This window comes from Hyperolius riggenbachi, chromosome 3 (assembly GCF_040937935.1).
Source record: "Hyperolius riggenbachi isolate aHypRig1 chromosome 3, aHypRig1.pri, whole genome shotgun sequence".
Taxonomy (NCBI): domain Eukaryota; kingdom Metazoa; phylum Chordata; class Amphibia; order Anura; family Hyperoliidae; genus Hyperolius; species Hyperolius riggenbachi.
The window spans coordinates 473,199,574-473,220,097 of NC_090648.1; the positions used below are offsets into that span (position 1 = coordinate 473,199,574).

At 45.8% G+C, this 20,524-nt stretch overlaps 1 protein-coding gene across 3 annotated transcripts in view; it reads right to left on the reverse strand.

Annotated features, from left to right (window-relative positions):
- Positions 1 to 20,524, reverse strand: part of NDST1 (N-deacetylase and N-sulfotransferase 1) — a 158,394-nt gene that overhangs the window by 66,818 nt on the left and 71,052 nt on the right. For all 3 annotated transcript variants that reach the window (XM_068278075.1, XM_068278076.1, XM_068278078.1), the window contains one exon: positions 11,282 to 12,096. In XM_068278075.1, the coding sequence (XP_068134176.1) occupies positions 11,282 to 11,794 (513 nt within the window). In that variant the 5' untranslated portion in view covers positions 11,795 to 12,096. The remainder of the gene's footprint in view (positions 1 to 11,281; positions 12,097 to 20,524) is intronic.

Consider the following 20,524-nt stretch of genomic DNA (forward strand, 5'->3'; position numbering starts at 1 on the left):
AATGTTTTTTATTTGTAGGTTAGCATGGGTGCCACTTGTTATTCGAAAGCCTAATTTTGCGGGGGGGGGGCGGATGTTGGCAATAAGAGGACAACACACAGAGGTCACATTTGCATCAACTCAAAATGATCACCATCCCATTGACCATCTCTAGTAGAATGTAGGCTCTATGTAGATCACATCTTTATATCGGAAAATAATTAAAGAGACTCTGTAACTTCAAAAAGATCCCCTGGGGGGTACTCACCTCGGGTGGGGGAAGCCTCCGGATCCTAATGAGGCTTCCCACGCCGTCCTCCGTCCCACGGGGGTCTCACTGCAGCCCTCTGAACAGCCGGCGACAGGCCCGACTGTAATTTCAATATTTACCTTTGCTGGCTCCAGCGGGGGCGCTGTGGCTGCTTTCGGCTCGGAAATAGACGGAAATACCCGATCTCCGTCGGGTCCGCTCTACTGCGCAGGCGCCGGAGACTTGCGCCTGCGCAGTACAGCGGACCCGACGGCGATCGGGTATTTCCGCCTACTTCGGAGCCGACAGCCTTCAGAGCACCTGCGCAGGAGCCAGGAAGGTAAATATTACGTCACGGCTGTACGGAGGGCTGCAGCGAGACCCCTGAGGGACGGAGGATGGTGTGGGAAGCCTCATTAGGATCCTGAGGCTTCCCCCACCCGAGGTGAGTACCCCCCAGGGGACGTTTTGCCGTTACAGTTCCTCTTTAAGGGGCAGGATAAACTTTTAAGGACAACTATTGTCAAAAATTGTAAAATTTAAAATGCATACATGTAAACGGACAGTTCTCCCTGAGTGAAATGTGCTATAAATTACTTTTTCCTATGTTGCTGTCAATTAAAGTAGGCGGTGAAAATCTGACAGGTTTTGGACTAGAACATTTCTTTTATATAAAAAACAGCTTACTGAACGGCAGTTGCTCTGTCCAATTGCCAAAAAGTGTGCAAACGAGTAGGGAAGCTGTCTGACGTCTTTGTATGGATCCTATCCCGGGAACGCTTTTGTAAAGAATAAAAGTACGGTAATACTGAGACACCCTCATGAAGAGATGGACTAGTCCAAAATCTGTCAGATCTGTCAGATTTTTACAACCTACCTTAATACACAGCAACATAGGAAGAAAGTAATTTATAGTGCTATTAGCTTAGGGAGAAATGTTCATTTTATATTTATGTATTTTACATTACAGTTTAATTTCGTTATAATAAACTTGGGTATAGTAAGCATTCAAGTATAGTAAACTAACTCACCAGGTCCCGGCCAATTTTCACTATAAGTCTGTGAAAGCAACGTCTAGTATAGTAAACAAGGTTCTAATAAAGCTGTGATAGTAAACGTGTATTTTGGCGCCTACGTGAATCGGACTCTGGCTATAGTAAAAAGTGGGCGGTGCATGCGTCATATGTCAGTGTGAAAGCCATGGTCTGCTGCTCTCCTCAGGCTGGTGCTGCAAGTCCCACCCACTGAGGTATCGGAGCCACTCACAGGAAGCCAGTGGCTGCCTCTATTCAGTGACAACTGCAAGTTTTACAGAGCCCTGGACACTGTATCAGCAATATGTCCAGCCTGTCTACACTGCCCTAAAGTATACCTAAACTTGTAGTTGGCCAAATGTGCAAGCGTACTGTACCTCCAATGGGAGGACTGAGTTGGTCTTTTGCAGCAGAGAATGTACCAGGGTATGCTGGGCCATTTCTAGGACAACTTGTGATATAGTAAACCACTTTTCCCGGTCCCTTGGAGTTTACTAGAACGAGATTATACTGTATACAATGTATTACAATAGCAGCCCTTTAAATCCGTGTTATTTTGCCGTTTCAATGAATGCCACATATAACACCACCATACACGACGGCTATGCTTAGCCAGTACGATAAACTCACACCTGCACCGCCGAGGGAACAAATTACATGTTTGGCTCAGGTGACGGCAAAGAGCTATTTTCTGTACATTGCGGTTTTATGACACACGAAAAAACAACAAAACATCAGAAGATTTTTTTTATCGCTTGTTCTTGGCAACTGTCACACATACAAAGATGGCAGAATTGTGTTTTGTCAATAACACTCCCAGCTTGAGTTCCGGCATCTCACCTCAAGCTGGCGACGTCTATATTGTTGTGATTAGATTAGTGATTTGGAGAGGAACGATCTTGTAGTTAAGATAACGCAGAAAAGTCTGAGATTAAAAAAAAAAAAACGAAGGGAAAAAAAAAAACCTCACAAAAATAATTGGTGTTTTTTTTTTTTCAAACCTGCCGGCGCGATCGCACGTACGCGGTATTGTTTTCTTCGCGATCCCATTATTCTTGTAAGAAAGAAGCATCCTTAATTGGAGACGATAGCTTACTTTTCCGAAAACACACACTGAGCAATTAAATGCAACCTTAAAGCCCGTGTACATTTTTTTAACCCTTTCCTCCTACTCCCTTCTCCAGAAACAGAAAGAAAACGAGCCCCCGGTCGGCCCATAAAGTCACCTATTGGGGTCCTAATTTTTAATGGGGAGGGAGTGACTTTATGGGCCCTTTCCCACTAAAAATGCGATATGCGATTGCGTTTCTTGTATTTTCCACTACCATAATTCTACCACGATCTGTCGGGTGTATCGCCTAATTGTGGTGTTTTTGCAATTAGAGCCGGAAGAAAAAATGAGTGAGAAAATAATTTAAGTCGTAAAAAAAAAAAAAAAAAAAAATTTAAAAAAATTTAAAAAAATAAATCACAAAGCGGTGCAATTGCGATGCGATTTTCACAGGGCTCGGTATAAAAATGATCCAACTCCTCAGCTTATGAAACCACTGACTCCAGGCACCCAAAAATACTCCAACTCCTCAACTCCACAGGCCTGGAAAATCCTGCGCCTCTACACAAAATATAGGAACTCAATTGAATGAAAAATGCTGCAGGATTGGGGTTTGCGATTAAATGTAACCTTGTGATTGGGGGAAAATTGCATCACGTAGGGATCACACTAATGGAAAACGTTTGTAGCGGTTTCCATGCGTTTTACCGTAAATTGCAATTTTACCATCTCCAAGCAATCAGAATAGGACTGCAGAACCATGGTAGTGGAAAATGGCCCAACCCCTATTTTAGCAGACCTCCCTGCACCAGCCCAGCTTCCTGTGTCCAGACCCCTCCCCCTAATCCCTTGCGTTTCTTTCATAGGAAGCAGCATGGGGTAGGGGGAATGGTTGACCACTCCGCCCTATATCCCACAACACCAAAGCCACCAGCACAGAAGTGAAACAAACAGGTGAGTAGCTGGAGTAGACACGGTCTTCTCCTAAAGAGGGAGATAAAAGGGTGGGTGTAGCAGTCTGCACCACAGCCAACTCTGAGAAGACACTGTGAGAGGAAGGACAACTGCAATAATGCGGTGCCCCTGTGGAAGATGTCCTATGCTTTAAAGGATAACTCCAGATGAAAATAAATCATTTTTTGTGTGTAGAAATCACTCGATTTTTATCAGATGCGCTATGGCTGCTACCCAATCACAAGATAATTGCCACCAAATACAGCAGTCTCTATATTTGTCCAGGGGCATTTCTCATTTGATACTCCCCTTGTATAAGCACTATTTATAGCATGTTTATAAATTGAATAACATGTCACCTATAGTATGCATGTTTTTGTATATACTCTTGGCATGTTTGTTGGCGCCTCCCAGCTGCTCCTGTTTTCACTGCCTGATGAAGCGGGCTGAGACCCACGAAACATACCACAATTTTTAGAATAGATAGCAAAATACTGTCATCAAAAATTCTTTTATTGACTTGTCTGTGGGGAGGCAAGCTTTACTTCCCCTGTTACCATTTTATTTTATTCAGGATTGGCGCCTCTGTTTTACCTGTTCACATTATGGTCTACAGGCGCACTCGGCACAGGTGGCGGACAGGTGGCCCACCCATGTGTTCAGATGCAACATGAGACAATTTTTCGCCACGTGCTAACGCAGCCATGTGACAGCCCTTGACATGTGCGGTGTTACAACCTCTGCCATGCAGCTGCATTTTAATTGCACAAGTAGACAGGACACTGTCTACACAGGACATTGCACTTGGCAGTAGACAGGACACTGCACTGCTCGACATACGAGCTGTTCAGACGTCTGTGGAAAAGAGTCCTTAGAAAAGTAGTAGGTGACAATGGTAGGCGGAGCAAACTCTCCATTCCCCTGATCTTTGTCAGTCAGTGAAACAGCAAATCTATAGCCTGAGCTAAGTATTGTCGCTTATTTTAGCTTGCATGTAAATTAAATGAACATTGTATGCCCCTTGAACTTGGACCCGCCAAATACACTTCCTGATGATTCCGATTGGCAGAACACAAAGATAGGTTCAATTGGCGTTACCAGATCGCAATGATTACCGTAGAAATCTGATTGGTCAACCCTGCTTGGAATCAGTAACAGAGTACAGGACTGCAGATCAGACATGGCTAGTTGCACGCCTGTTCCTTATGTGTGACTCAGGCACTATCGTCCCCTGGCAACAAAATACAAGCAGAGCAACATCAGCAGGCGGAGGATAACCAAAATAACAAAATTAATAGATGTTACTAGAAACACCCACACACAGGCAAGTCTCCTCCACACAGAATATAAAAATATCAAAACTGTTTGAAAAAGGACCACATTGACCCATGGACCAGTGATACAGGCAGCATCTACTGCACAGAAAAACAAATGAGTCACTATGCACAGATCACAGCAGAAGGCTCAGCTAAAGGATTATCCAATAGGACGAAAGGTAGCCATACATCTAGCGATGCATTGGCAGATTCGATCAAGAGACAAATCTCTCTCTAATTGGGTCTGATAAGAGAGATCTGTCAGCTGCCCATACACCACAGGCCGATTCCCGCTGTGCCCCCCTAATGTAAATGTGCCCCTGATGCCCCGTGTAAAGTATACATTACAATACAATACAATAACATTTCTATAGCGCTTTTCTCCCATAGGACTCAAAACGCTTAGGCTCACTCAGATTCAGTAATTAGTAGGATGAAGTATTCACACAACAAAAGTTACATTTCTGCAAATGCCAGACTGAACAGGTGGGTTTTCAGTCTGGATTTAAACACATCCAGGGATGGGGCTGTCCTGATCTGTTGAGGTAAAGAGTTCCAAAACGTAGGGGCAGCATGACAGAAGGCTCTGGGACCAAAAGTTTCTAAGTTTACCTGTCCGTGGCCTCCGCTTGTCCCCCGCTGCCTCCGGGATATCGCCTCTCCATACACACGCGCCCCATGTGGTTTCCTAATAAGGGCGTGCGCGTGTGACGTCACATCAGTGTCCTTACTAGAAAACCACGAGGGACGTGCGTGTATAGAGAGGGGAATGCGCCCAGAGCAGCAGAGGGACAAACGTAGATTATTTCCAATCTGATTTTCAATCGTTTTTCTGATTGATTTTGTAAAGAAGTGATTGGAAAATCAATCAGAAAAAAACGAACGAAAATTAGATCGGACCTATCGGAAATAAATGATTTGCTCCATCTCTGATGGGAAATTGCATGGCGTGTATCGGGCATTAGAGGCGTAGGATCAGCAGGACAGCCAGGTAATAGGCATTCTTAAAAAAAGAAATAAATATGGCAGCCTCCATATCTCACTCACTTTAGGTGTGCTCTTTCAGGCCTAAAAAAGTACATCAGCCTAGTTATTTAGCACTGCACACACAGGTTTATCTCACCGAGCCACATGTCACGTGGCATACCCCTTTAAATACTTTCCCTGCCATACAACTACATAAAATAAAATGTTTCACCTCCACTACCCCTTTAAAACGGACCTGAACTCAGAACTTTCTCACTGCTCTAAAAGATACGCAAAAGCATAATAACCTTTAAAGCAAAACATTTCTAAGTGAGAACCAGTTTCCACTAGCTGCCACGTGTGGCGGCACTTCCTGGTCTGCGAATACACAGGCGAATCCCAGAAGCCATGCACGAAAAAATGAAGCAATTTCGGCCGAATCGCTAAGGCAAGTGATTCGGATGGCGGCAGCATTATCCCCTAATGCAGAGTTTCCCTGCGCGATTTGCTTGGGGGGAAACGCTGCATTCAGCTCGATTCCCGTAAAAAAAAAATGGACCTTTACGGGCCTTTACAGCCGTTACAAATCCTACAATAAATATGCAGTGTGTCTACTTCCTGCTTTCCTGGAGGCAGACATAGGGTTAACATCCTGTGGGTACTTATCCGTTAGACGGGCGCATCCGGCAGTTGTCGCTAATTACTATTCCCCCTCCAGGCCGACATGGATAGTAGGGAAAGATGTAACTCTGGTGGACTTTTGTCGCCACCTAGAGGATGCGCCCGGCTAACGGATAAGTATCATCCTGTGTTTACAAATTAGCTTATGTGCCAAGCAGTCAGCTGAGGGATCAAATTACACTTGTGCTTGAGGGGGAATTAGACAGGTTAAACTCTCTAAATACACACAGGGTGCATTTCTCTGTTTTCCTTATGTGCTGTGCAAGAGTTCAGGTCCACTTCGAGCTAGCTGTGGATAGCAGAGGAGCGCTTCACACAGGACGGTCACCGGCGTCACGTTTATGAATTTCAGGACCGCGTACAGAAAAGTCTATTTGTTTTTCCACAGCCGCAGCTGAGGGCCCGGGATTACTGGTGAAAAGTAAACAGGTGGCCCCGTGTGATTCCGGCCGTGCCAGCAGGGATCGGGTTACACGCAAACATGCTGACATGGACAGGCCTCATGTGTTGTGCAACATTAAAATGATTGTTACAGTTATTTTCCACATATGGCTGACCGGCCCTGTGTCACATGATCGCTGTGCAGCTGCACGGGCCGCACTTCCCATGAACACTGAGGACTGACAGCAAGACAGAGAGGAGGACACCACCTTGTAGCTGCTCAATTAGGAGAATCTGCTGAGGAGGTAATCCCAAAACACTGGGGCAGACAAAAAGCCACAGACCCTAATGCAAATTTCACATGGACACCACCACTCTCCTCCCCCCTCCCTTTTTTTATCCCCAGCTCCCCCTTTCCAGTAACAACCGCACTGAGCTTTGCCTGAGCAGAGAGTGGGGAAGAAGATATCACCACAATGCAAAGCTCACGCAATCAGTAAACATGCCCATACATGACTCGATTTTCACTCAAGCGCTTAAAGTGAACCTAAACCGCACTAAAAAAAAAAAAAAAAAAAAAAAAGTTTTGCTTACCTGGGGCTTCTACCAAACCCCCTGCAGCCTCCCTGTGCCTGCGCCGTCCTGGAATGAATTTCCGGTCCCCCTCAGCTAAGTTTCGCTTTCCAGCAACTGGTCAGTCGATGGCCACTGTGGTTGCACAAACCTGGCTGCACGCGTCCTCCTTCACGCTCCCGTTGCCTGGAGCGTCCTGCGCATGCATAGTACAAGAAAAATCTTAGCCACTAAAATGAAACTTAGCCGCTGCGGGGGACCGGAGGATAATTGAGTGATGGTGCGGGCACAGGGTGGCTGCAGGGGGCTTTTTTTTAGTTCTGTTTAGGTTTCCTTTAAAGAGGAACTTTAACCCAAGATTGAACTTCATTCCAATCAGTAGCTGATTTTCCATGGCGAATCTTTACCTTTTCTCAAATAGATCATCAGGGAGGTCTGTATGGCTGATATTGTGGTGAAACCCCTCCCACAGTGTGATGTCATGACCAAGGTCCTGACAGTTCGCTGTCTGTGAAACTTGCTGCATTGTGGGAAATAATTGCTTTTTCCAACTGTCAATCAAGCATCATCTCCTTCTGTGCATAGAACGCTCTCAGTAACGAACCACCCTCACCTGCACTGCCACAGAGCACCGCCCCCTCCAACTTGGCAGCCGCAGTTTAATTGGTAGATGCCAAGCTGGGGCTGGGCCATGGTAATGCAGGCTTTGGCAGACTTCGGAAACATGTCCGCGGCTACAGTTACTAGGAGGGGGAAGAGTGTAATCTGTGTCTCAATCACATTGGATCAGGTAGGTTATTAACCTGGAGATCCTCTTTCACTCAGTCCTGTAGCATTAAGACAGAGCCTGGCATTTTCATACTGGAGATAATCTAGTAGTGATCAACTTTATTTTGCGATCAGCAACAACGGCAGTAGCAAACCGGATTGAAGGAACGATCAGTAAATGGATAATTTGTCAATGATTGGTGCCACCATCGATGATCGATTGTACGTTCAATCGCAAGGGAGATTGTACCCTTAAGGGCATCCTTCCAACCTCCTACACCAAACTAAAAAGTGCCTAGAGCATACATGGCAAACTCCGGCCCGTGGGCCAAATCTGGCCCTCGGAGCCATCAGATTTGGCTCTCAGGTGGTTTTCCCACTTTGCATTATGTTTGAACTGTATGTTTAAACACCAGGGAACTTCATAGATGAGGGAGGGAGGACCACTAAACACCAGGTAACTTTATAGGGGAGGGAGAAAGGCCACTAGACACCAGGGAACCAAATAAAGAATGGAGGGGGCTATTAGACACCAAGGAACTTTATAAGAGATGGAGGTGGCCACTAGACATTGAGGTTGGCCCACAACTTGGTCCCAGAGATCAATTTTGGCCTACTTTTATTTGAGTTGGACACCCCTGGCCTGGAGTTCTACTTTTGAACTTTTTTTTTTTTAAATCTGCAACTGATCCAAGCATAAAAAGAAAGGAAGAGTTGCATGCAGCAAACACAAACTTGATCGCAATGTGACGTAAAAATGAAAAACTGCAGTCTCTGTACGAGTGTGCAAAGGGTTAATGATATGCGCGCCTGAATAACAGGACTGGACAACTCTACTGATGTCTTGGCAAAAAAACATTTCCTATGCTCAGCATTTCTGCCGTCCGCCTGGATATCAGCTCCAAATAACACAAGGCAAATGATTTTTCCATCTTTTTTTTTCTATAAAGACAGAATCATCTGCTGCTGATAAAAAAAAATTGCAACATTATAAAGTCATCGGGAGGAGAAAGTTATCGGCGGAGCGCGGGTGAAAAGGCCATGCGGCGCTCACCAGACAGGGTGGGGAAGGAAAGAACGTGAAGCGAACAGGAAACAATCAGCTGAAAGAAGATGTCCAGCGAGACCCCCGACCCCACAACAATGACTCATTTACAAGCTTTTTGTCAGAGGATTAAAGTCCTCCAGCCGAGAGAGCCGCGACTTGCCGGTGGCGCAGAAAGTGAATGAGCGATTCAGTCGCCAGCGAGGAAACCGCGTCAGTAAGTCTTAGAAGCCAAATTAGCGAGGGCTGTGAGACCTCCGGACGTCACCCAGTAACGCGGCGGAGAACAAGGGAAGAGAACGGAAACATGGTTCTCATAACCACATCTAATTGGGGGGCTTGTCTGCCGCACGAAATAAGTTCCGATACAGGAACGAGCTGGAGCTAATGACTCTCTTTCACACACTTCAGTGAGGGTCTCCCACTGACACCGCTGAGGGGCCTGAAGCGCTGGCCCAGCCAAAGCATGAGCTCAGATTCACGTGAGCCGAGTGTTGTCACCTCATCCCTGTCACACCGGCCACATGCAGACTACTCAGCTTTCTGTGACTAATCCGTATCCGCCAGTGCCTTATATAGTCAGATGCTGGGCAGCACAGTGGTGTAGCGCTTAGCGCTCTCGCCTTGCAGCGAAGGGTACCCGGGTTCGCATCCCAGACAGGGCACTATCTGCACTGTATGTTCTCCCTTTGTCTATGTGGGTTTCCTCCATGCACTCCGATTTCCTCCCAAATCCCCAAAACTTAAGCTGCCCATACATGGTACAATTTTTGATTTTTTCCCAATTAGATAATTTAGTTTGATTATTCCGTTACGTCGAATATAAAGATTTTTCCAGCAAGTCTGATCAGATTTTTCTCGAAAAAAATGGGATAATCGTTCGAATTTCTTGATCGAAGAAAAATTATTAACAACTTTAATTCGAATCAATCATTTAGATCGAATAAACTGGAAAATCGAACATTTTTATTGTATCGTGTATGGGCACCATTACAGATAATTTAATTGGCTTCCTCCTAAATTGGCAGACTACGATACATTACATGATACATACATACATAGACATATGACTATGGGAGGGATTCGAACTGTAGCAGATCCAAATACAGAATATGAGTCCACTACTATACCACGAAAGAGAAGCATTGGCTAAAAGAACTGTTTCTTACAATTTAACCACTTGCCGACCGCACGCTTATACCGTGCGTCGGCAAAGTGGCAGCTGCAGGACCAGCGACGCAGTACTGCGTCGCCAGCTGCAGGCTGATTAATCAGGAAGCAGCCGCTCGCGCGAGCGGCTGCTTCCTGTCAATTCACGGCGGGGGGCTCCGTGAATAGCCTGCGGGCCGCCGATGGCGGCTCACAGGCTAAATGTAAACACAAGCGGAAATAATCCGCTTTGTTTACATTGTACGGCGCTGCTGCGCAGCAGCGCCGTAAGGCAGATCGGCGATCCCCGGCCAATCAGCGGCCGGGGATCGCCGCCATGTGACAGGGGACGTCCTGTCACTGGCTGCACAGGACGGATAGCGTCCTGTGCAGCCCGGATCACCGGGGGGAGAGGTAGGAGAGGGAGGGGGGTGAATGTCGCCGCGGAGGGGGGCTTTGAGGTGCCCCCCCCGCAACTAGCCTGCACGCAGGAGCGATCAGACCCCCCCTGCACATCATCTCCATAGGGGGGAAAAAAGGGGGGCGATCTGGTCGCTCTGCCTGCACGCTGATCTGTGCTGGGGGCTGCAGAGCCCACCCAGCACAGATCACAACAAACAGCGCTGGTCCTTAAGGGGGGGTAAAGGCTGGGTCCTCAAGTAGTTAAAGCAAACACGAGGTGAAAACAAACTGGTGAGATAAACAATTGCATCTATCCTCCTCCTCTTAAAAATGACTTTTTTATTTTTAGATATCCCACAGTTTTATTTAATATTTAAATCTACTTTTTAAGTTTGTACTTATTGTCTCTGCTCAATGACCCATTTCTTTTTCTTATTTGTTTCATTTCCTTGCTTCTAATTAGTACTGCTGTAATGTATATTTATGGCCACTCGTCACTAGAGGGCAGTGAGAGACAACAACAGAGGACTTCTGTTTTCAGTCTCTATATTTGCTGCTAACAGAAAGACATCAAAGTATTCCAAGAATTTGCAGCACAACAAGTTCTGCTGACTGGTCAAAAGCAGAGCACTTATCTCAAACGAGGTAACTCTACTGAAGCTGCTAATGGGTTAAAAGTGTAAGCTATATATACACACATTGACGCATAGTGTTTACTCACATCCCTCTTACCTTAAAAAAGCCGATGATCCCTACACCATACTCCACACAGTACTTGTCCAGCAACTCCCGATTCCATGCGTCCAAGTTAACATACTTCAGAATGTTTTCATACACAATTAGTGCAAATCGCCCCCTGTCCTTATCGGTAAGAGTGGGCATATCCCCCTTGCCCGGGGCTATCTCGGTCCGATATTTAAAGCGGCTCGACTCCAGAATAGCCACTATCTCTTGCCCAAGCTGGGAGTAGAGGCTCTCCACGAAGACAAGAACCAAGGGGTCCGTCCGGGAGGAGTCCACCGATTTCATAGACTTGACAGGGAGCAGACGAGAAGGGCTGATTTTCGGTTCATCGCAGTCCAAGGCTTGTGTTTCACCGCCTGAAGGTTCCAGCCCCCTTTTCCAACCGTACAGGTAATAGGCTGAGATGAAGACACTCACGAGACAGAAGGCGAAAAGAAGGAAGAGAACCAGTTGCGGGCTTACAGGCCTCCCAAACCTGCGCGGCTTCAAGGACAAGCTCATGGTCCTTGCGCCTTCAAAGAAGGAGCGACACAGGCACTCACAATCACCAGCCCTCACACCTCGGTCGCGTTGCAAGTACCCCTTATCTCTTCCTCCTCATGTCACCATGGCATGTCCATTGACAGTCCGGGTCCAGGATGAATCGGGTGTGCAAATCTAGCCTATCGAGGCCCTCTCCGGCAAAGAAGATGAGATAACGTGCCGGAGAGAGGCTCTGGCATAGGCAGGCGGAGTGGCAGTCTTGCATTATTCAGGGAATCAGGAGTCTGAGAAGATGGAATACTGCTGAACAACTTCATTGGCTGGAAGAAATGAGAAATAAAGAGGTTGGTTAAACAAAAATAGATTGAGGACTTACAATCAGGGATGAGCGAAATCTGTTTCACTGAAAGCCCGAATACACTAACGCGTTTCTGTGCATTTTCCAGCAACACATATCACCCTTTATGTAGCATCGATAAGTTGCTGCAAAAAAGACAAAAGCACGTTGGTGTGTTCCCGCCCTAAAAGCGAAACTGTCCCGGAGAGCACAGACTGAGACAGGGAGGCTTAAATTACCTTTGTTGCTGCTGTGCAGCAAGCTGCTATCCATCTTTCTGACTTTCTACTGTGAAGGTGGAAGTGTCGGAAAGATGGTAAGCAGTGAACAACGCAGTGGCGAAAGATGGCGACATAGGTAAGTTAACCCTCTCTGCCGTGGTCCGTGCCACCAATACACTCTGGGACAATTTTCTCCTTCCTCAATCCTACTTACAATTAAGCAAGAGTATATCTAGATCTTTAGCAAAAATAAAAAATGAAAAAAGAGGATATTTTCGTAAAATATTTAGTGACATTTTCATAAAATATTTAGTTCACGTTATTTTGCAATAAAAAATTTTTTTATAACTTTTTGGGTGCCAACTGGAGAGATTTCCCCTCACTTTCTGATCTGTGCCATTTCTCATAGGAACAAAGAGACTCTTTGCTGTGGGGACATAGATAGCGGCAAAGCAGACAGATATTCTAACGTCCCCACAATTTAAAGTGAATGTACAGACTTTACAAATGTTATAGTTTACAGAAAAAGTAGAGTGTTTCTCTCCCATAGGACTCAAAGCGCATAAGCATGGCTCACACCAGTAATTGGTTGGTACAGATAAGTCCACAAATGCCAGGCTAAACAGCAGTGGCGTAGCTAAGGAGCTGTGGGCCCCGATGCAAGTTTTACATGGGGCCCCCCCAAGCGCTCTATACATAACAAGTGATACAGCGCACCAAAACCTGCCAATGGCAACTACAGTGTCAGAGGTGCAGGAAGGGGATTGGGAACAGTTTGTTAATGATTACTACTTTTCAAAGTATCTATAGAAGTAATTATTATGAGCACAGGACCAATAGAGAGCTAATACTGTAGTTGAGGGAAGGCCCTTCGGGGCCCCTCTGGCCCAAGGGCCCCGATGCGGTCGCAACCCCTGCAACCCCTATTGCTACGCCCCTGCTAAACAGGTGGCTTTTCAGTCTATGTTTGAATAACTTCAGGGATGGGGCTGTTTTTAATGAGTGTAGTAGGGAGTTCCAAAGGGTATGGGCAGCATGACAGAAAAGCTCTGGCTCCAAAGGTTTTGAGGTGCACTCTGGGAGTAATCAACGGATACTGCTGATCTGAGGTAGTGAGAGGTGTGGTGCAGTTCCAGCAGGTTCTTCATGTATCCAGGGTCCAAATTCTGTAGGGATTTGAATGTCAGTATCGATAGAGTGAGCCACATAAAAAGTGCTCCCCTTAACCTCGGGAACCAGGTTACAGTTGTGCAGATGATCTCAGCAGAGATAGAAAGATTGCCTGGCTAAACTTGGAGAATGGAGGTGATAAATTAACTGAATTGGAAAGGGTTAAAGGTACATACACACGTCAGATTTGCGCAAACGACCGGTCGTTTGGACGTCAAATCGGGCATGTGTACAGTCTGTCGTTCATCTGATAAAACCGGAGTTGAACGATCCGCCAAGCGGATCGCTCAAGTCCGGTCTTATCAGCTGAACGACAGACTACACACGTGCAATTTGACGTCCAAGCGACCGGTCGTTTGCGCAAATCCGACGTGTGTACGCACCTTTAGACTGCTCCCTTCAACTGCCTGACTGGGTTGCTATTATCTTACAATCGTTCCACTTCTATGAAATAAAAGGAACCACCGGATGTATCCATTTTACGTATATTCCACATACAGCAACAAACACAGTTTGCTTATAGATGAGAACAGTCAGAACGTCTAAGCTAAGACATTATCAATCAGTCATGCTGGAAAGACTCGAAAGGGCTCACTCAGGTGCACGGTGACAGTGGCGTCACTAGGGGGTTGCGGTAGGGGCGGACCGCACCAGGTGTAACCAGCAGAGGGGGTGACACCAAATGCCAATCTAAGGGAGAGTGGAGTAAGGTTATGTAAGTATAGACCACGCTACTGCCTGATGTATTTATCCCTCCTGCTCTTCTCCCTTCTGGCTGCTCCGTGCTGAGCTGATAACAGAGGCCACCAGGGCCTCGTGGTGATCACCTTAATATCCCCCTATTAGCATCGGTGTCCCATCCAACCACCTCCGATACCAAGTGTGTCCAGCATGGTATACCTCCCCCACCCCCTATAGCAAAGTGTAGCCAGCATAACAATCCCAAACTCCTCTCTCCTCCTATAGCAAATAGGTTCACTATAACCCCTTCCGTAACAATCAATGTTACTACAAAAAAGTATTATTGGATTTATTTAGCTTTTTTGAGGTTGGAGGTTAATGGGGTAAAAGAGGGTTGACACCATGGGCTTGATTCACTAAGACAAATAGCACGCCTTATTAAAATTAACACGCCTTATCAGAGTAGCATAGCGAGCGCTACGAACCCGCAGGGGCTCAGGGCAGGACGAGTGGAGCTCTCGTCATTGCCATAAGTTCGTAGCGCTCACTATTCTACTCTGATAAGGCGTGTAAACTTTGATAAGGCATGTTATCGCTGATAAGGCAGGCTATTTGTCTGAGGGCTCGTTCCCACTGTTGCGACGCGATTTCGGCCGCATTCCGACGCTTGTAAAAACGCATGCGGATGCGTTTCCACATGCGTTTTTACCCGCGATTTCGCATGGCAGGGTGCCATGCGAAATTAACCATGACACTGCCAGGGCTAAATAAAATTGAAAAAGGTGCGAAATCGCACGCGAAATCGCGGGTAAAAACGCATGTAACAAACGCATGCGTTTTTACTATTAAATACATTAGCGGTGATTCGCACGGATTCCCGACGCAGGCGAAATCGTTGGCTCTTTTGTGCGTTTTTTTCACGCTGAAAAAAAACGCACCTCAACAACGCTACAGTGGAAACAGGCCCATCCACTTGTATTACATGTGCGGATCTGCATGCGTTGGACGCATGCAGATTCGCGATAGTGGAAACGAGCCCTTAGTGAATCAAGTCCCATTAGTTTCCACACCGGGCGACACCAAACCTATGGATACCTATTATTATTACAATGGATGGAAGGTAAAGAGGAATCTACCAGATAGTGGTCATCCACTAGTGTATGATTAAGCTATACACTCTATTGTTACACTAATAATGTTCCCTATGAGGGCTGATTTGCTTAACAGCGTTTTGTGGGTGAGCCAGCTTTAAAGGGGACTTTTCAGCTGATTTCACATTCTGCACATACAAGCGGCTTTTGTATTTCCGTGTAAGGCAACAATGCTATTTTGCTACGAAACGGTGCATTTTTATATATATTGCAGCACTGGGGAGCTTACCTAGGCAGAATTCCTAAGATCATTCTCCCAGGAGCATAGTGGGAGAGTGATGTCATAGAAGGTAAATAATGCATATCGAGGGAAGGTGTACAGGCATTCATACAGAGCTTATCATCAAAAGGAAGCAGTTAGCCGAAGCCACCGGGGAAAAGCCAACAAGGCTGCCCTATCAAAGGAGTCTGAAACATAAGTAGACTATTTAGGCGTTTGCTGCCCTATTCAAAAGTCTGTTTAATGGACATTTGGGGATTCCGTTATTTTGGATTTATTTTATCTTTATCTTTTAAATTCGCCTAGAGTAGGTCCACTTTAATGCAGGGCTGTGGAGTCGTCGGAGCAATTTTGGGTACCTGGAGTCGAAGTTGGTGGATTCAGTAAACTGAGGAGTCGGAGTCGGATATTTTTTAACCAAATCCATAGCCTTTGTAAAAATTAGACTAAGGGGTCGGAGCAATTTTGGGTACCTGGAGTTGGAGGTTTCATAAAATGAGGAATCGGGTGATTTTTGTACAGACTCCACAGCCCTGCTTTAATGTATTAAAATAAACATCACAGCAAAAGCTAAAAGCCTTCTAACAAAGTACAGACATATATAACGTAAAATATACAAGTGCTAATCTTACCAGGTGGAAAGTGCCAGTAAAATTCACATTATACTGGCATTTGTTGCCATAAGCACACCCTACTTGGGAATGCAATCAGGTTGCTGTGCGTATTACACAAATGCACTACACCTCACTGTTCTCCCCAGAATTTTTTTCCATCCGGGTGGCATGAAAAAGTAGCCGGGTGGCAAGAAGTAGCCGGGTGGGGTGCAAGGGGAAAATGGAGGGCTGGCGCAACTCTGCTTTCAGCATAAGTGGAAATAAGGAAGTAAGCTAATGACAGCAGGGTGCTCACCAAAATTAGCAGGGTGGAGCACCCGGCTAAAGGGGCCCATACACTCAGCCGATTTTCTGGCCGACCGATCGATTGCAAATCGGTTGGCCAATCGACCGATCGATGGCCGATTTCGGTCGATTTCGATGGATTTCCATCGAGCTGGCAGGATGGAAAATTTAGGTCGATCTGATGAGATTGCTTATCAGTTTGCATTGGCCTTAATGGAAATCTGATGGCAAAAAAATGCCATCAGATAGAATTCCAATAGATTTCAAACTGAAATCTATTGGAATTCTATCCTGGTAAAAAATGTTCTAAAAACGCATCAGATAGATCATCAGATGCATTTCTTATCTATCTGCTGCCAATCTGACGAGTGTATGGGCACCTTAAAAGTGCCTTGGAAGAACACTGCACCTGCATTGCTCTCCATAGGAGCACTTACCCCATTCAACTATACTGAATGTGACAGCTCTGTATTGTGATCAAAATGCTTACAGTGGGTTAACCGGCACTGATGGGGATCGACTGATGCTGGATAACTGTGCTTTCTGGTTGCTCAATGTTAAAAAAAGGGCCCAGCTAATACAGGTCTATGCTCCACTCTAGCAATGCTTTTCTGCTACGTCATCACGTAGCTAAAAGCGCATGTGCACAACCACTACTTAGAACAGGCTTTCTCAACCAGGGTTCCTTGAGGACTCTGCAGGGGTTCCTTGGCATGTTACTCCATCGTGGGGGGGGGGGGGGGAAGTATAATAGAGCACACTATAATAGGTGGTACTGTAACAAGAAGCACTAAATTGGGGGGTCAGGAGACAGTATAATGAGTGGCAGTGTAATAGGAGATAGTGAAATTAGCAGCCTAACCTATTTAAAGACCATGCCTCCTGAAAAATAAATATAGGGGTTCGTCGAGACCAAAAAAATTGTTTGCAGGGGTTCCTTGTGATCCAAAAGTTATTTACAGGGTTCCTCCAAGGTAAAAAGGTTGAGAAAGGCTGACTTAGAAGCTCCATCATCGCCCATCGACAGAGCAGCAAAACCTGGCATTTGCCTGCCTCTGCCCCCCACCAATTACCTCATAGACTCCTCCTCCCTCCTAAAAGATTCTCTGGTGGACTGCTTAACAAAAGTGAGCGGAGGAGAAGACAGTACAACAAACCAATCACTTTTTACTGCAGTCGGCCCTCTTAATTAATCCACCCATTTTGTCGTGCAGTCTATATACCTATGTGAATTTATTGTAATAAAATCATATGGATATATGTTAAATCAATTACCAGTACGTGGTCTGCTTTAATATGACGAGGGCGGAGGCAAGCAGGGGCAGCGGAGCATGGAGCCTATGAGGTCGCTGACGGAGGCAGACAGGTGCTAAGTTTTGCTGCTCCAACGATGGGGGATGATGGAGTTTCTAAGTAACGGCTGTGCGCATGCGCTTTTAGCTACGCAATGACGCAGCAGTACCTGTCATTGCACCAGCAGGCTGCACACACTCTAGATTGACGATAGGTCTCACAGCAACTGCTAAAATCCTTCAAGCACACAGTATGGATATATACAATGTAAAGCATACAAGTGCTCATCATACCACACGGTGAATGCCAGTAAAATTCACCAGCTTTATGGCGGTTTATAGAGAAGCAGCAGCGGACCATTTAAACTATTCCCCGTCTGGTATTACTTACTTCCTAAATTAGGATTTTTTTTTCTTCTCTTTTCCGTATTGAACGTGATAACGAAAACTGAAATTAAAAAGATACATTCCCTTTAAAACCCATTATAGCGCACTAATGACCTTGATAGAGCCTTGATTGTTTCTCTTACAATTGCCATTGGCCTTATCTATAAACACCCTCTTTCACTTTGAAATAAGGCCAGGAGAAGCGGCACAATGAAGCTCGGCTGGAGTTGCTAAGCTCTCATTACCGAGGCTTCATTTGCATTCTCAACTCCCAAAACATTTTTCCTCCTGTCTGCCTCCCACTGCTCCACATGAATCAAACCTGCCCGGTGACAGGCGGAGAGAGAGAACACTGCTATCTAGGTCACAGCGCCTCTGGGGAGAAGCCAAGCTCCTTCTTGCTGTGCCTCAACACCTTGACAGGTGCTCCTCTGCGATCCAATCTTGCCAAGCCAAGTGGCCACCGACGCCGATTCCCCCCCTTCCCTAGCAGTCTACCTTCTCTCTCCTTCCCAGATCTCCGGGATTCGACACGACTAATGCGCTTTCCAAGGACATCCTAATGCTGCCCTGCAGCCTTCAGCTACTCTACTTACTGCATTAGCATTCTGCAGACACAGCTCCCAAACAGCACCCTAATCCCATCCTACCGCGCAGAGCTCCCCTAACAGAATCCCACACATCTCCCTGTCAGAGAATTACAAGGCGAGGACCATCTATGGGACTGTATGGGGGCGAAGCTTCCACAGGCAGCCACTGACAGCTGAAGAAATGGAAAAATACACATTTTTTTCCTTTTTCAGGACCGAACACATTAGAGAGAAAGCTGGTGATGCCGGGAACTCTCTTCCACATGTCTCGTACCTGTTACAGCTCCGCATGCAGCGGCTGTGCGCTCTCGTTTAATTAGACTTTTTCAGGTCTATATACGGTTTTTACAGGAAAGCCAAAATTAACTTTATGAAATCAGTAATAAATGTCAGAAATGCTCCATTTTAAAGCCAAAGCAATATTGCCATGCATAATTCATGGCTTCCTTACAGTAATAGAATACCAGTTTCACATAACCCCCCCCCCCCCCCCCCCCCCCTTCCTTTATGACAACATTAACCGGGTCAACTATTTCTGATAAAGCCTATAACTTACTTTCTATAAGCAACTCTAAAGCCACGTCAACAGTGGGATGTTGCGGTGTATCTTTGTATCGTGGCTTGCCACGCTGCAATTATTATTTAGTATTTATATAGCGCTAACATCTTCCGCAGCGCTGTAGTAATATGAATAAAATGTGTAACAAATTCCAAGACACAATAGGGGGAGATAGACCGGTAATGCCAAATAAAAATCGCTGAGAAAGCCTGCAGCTCAACTCTCTTCTGACTCATGCTGTCTTCCCTGACTTCAGAGAGCTGACAGCATGAGTCATCAGAAGGGGAGGGGTTAGGAGTGATCAGGTGACAGACAGCAGCAGTCAGGCTAGACTGAGCTATAATCCAATGTCATGGTTTCCGTAAAGTGGCTGTATAGAAGAAGGAAACTCCATATCGTGTTTTTTTCAAACCATTTTATTTCAGGCTATACCTGTAGATTCAATGCTCTAACCCACTACAGGGTTCTCTAAAAATGAAAAGCTTACCTGAACTCAGAATTTCCTCTCTGCTCTAAAACATATGCAACAGTTTGATAACCTTTAAAGAAAAAACCTGTTACACCAGATAGCAATCCTGCAATAAATCTGCAGTGTGTCTACTTCCTGCTTTCATGGAAGCAGACATGGGGTTAACATTCCGTGTTTAGAAAATAAGCTGCTCTGCCATAGCAGAGGAGATTCCTGAGCTGACACAGCTGCAAGATTAAATTACAACTTGTTATTAGTCACAGATAAGGGGGCATTAGACAGGCTAAACTCTCTAAATACATACAGGGTGCATTTCGCTATGTTTTCCTTCTGTCCTGTGCAAGAGTTCAGGTCCACTTTAACACTATATATTTTGGAATATACAAAGTTTATATTTGCTCTCCTGCACTTTTTTCTCTGCCGTTTCTGCTGTTGAAATCCAGGGGACTGCGGCGAGCTGAGACTGGAGCTGTGCAATCATGATAGCGACGGGTGATTGTCAGGCACACCACAGAATCTCTCAGCGTTCGTCAGCAGACAGGAGAGATGACACAGCTAATTGGCCTCTGGAGGCCGCTTCTCCCTCCGCAAGATGGCAGAAAGGCTCTGTCAGAAAATATTTACACAGGAGAAGAAAGCGGGTCATGGAACAGCACTCTGCGCCCGCTGCAAACTACGTCTCTCAAGGCACCTGCCCTGAGCTATAAGTAGTTCATATCTGTGTCATCTATGTAGTACATTGAGGAAAAATGCATAAAATATTCTCTTAGGA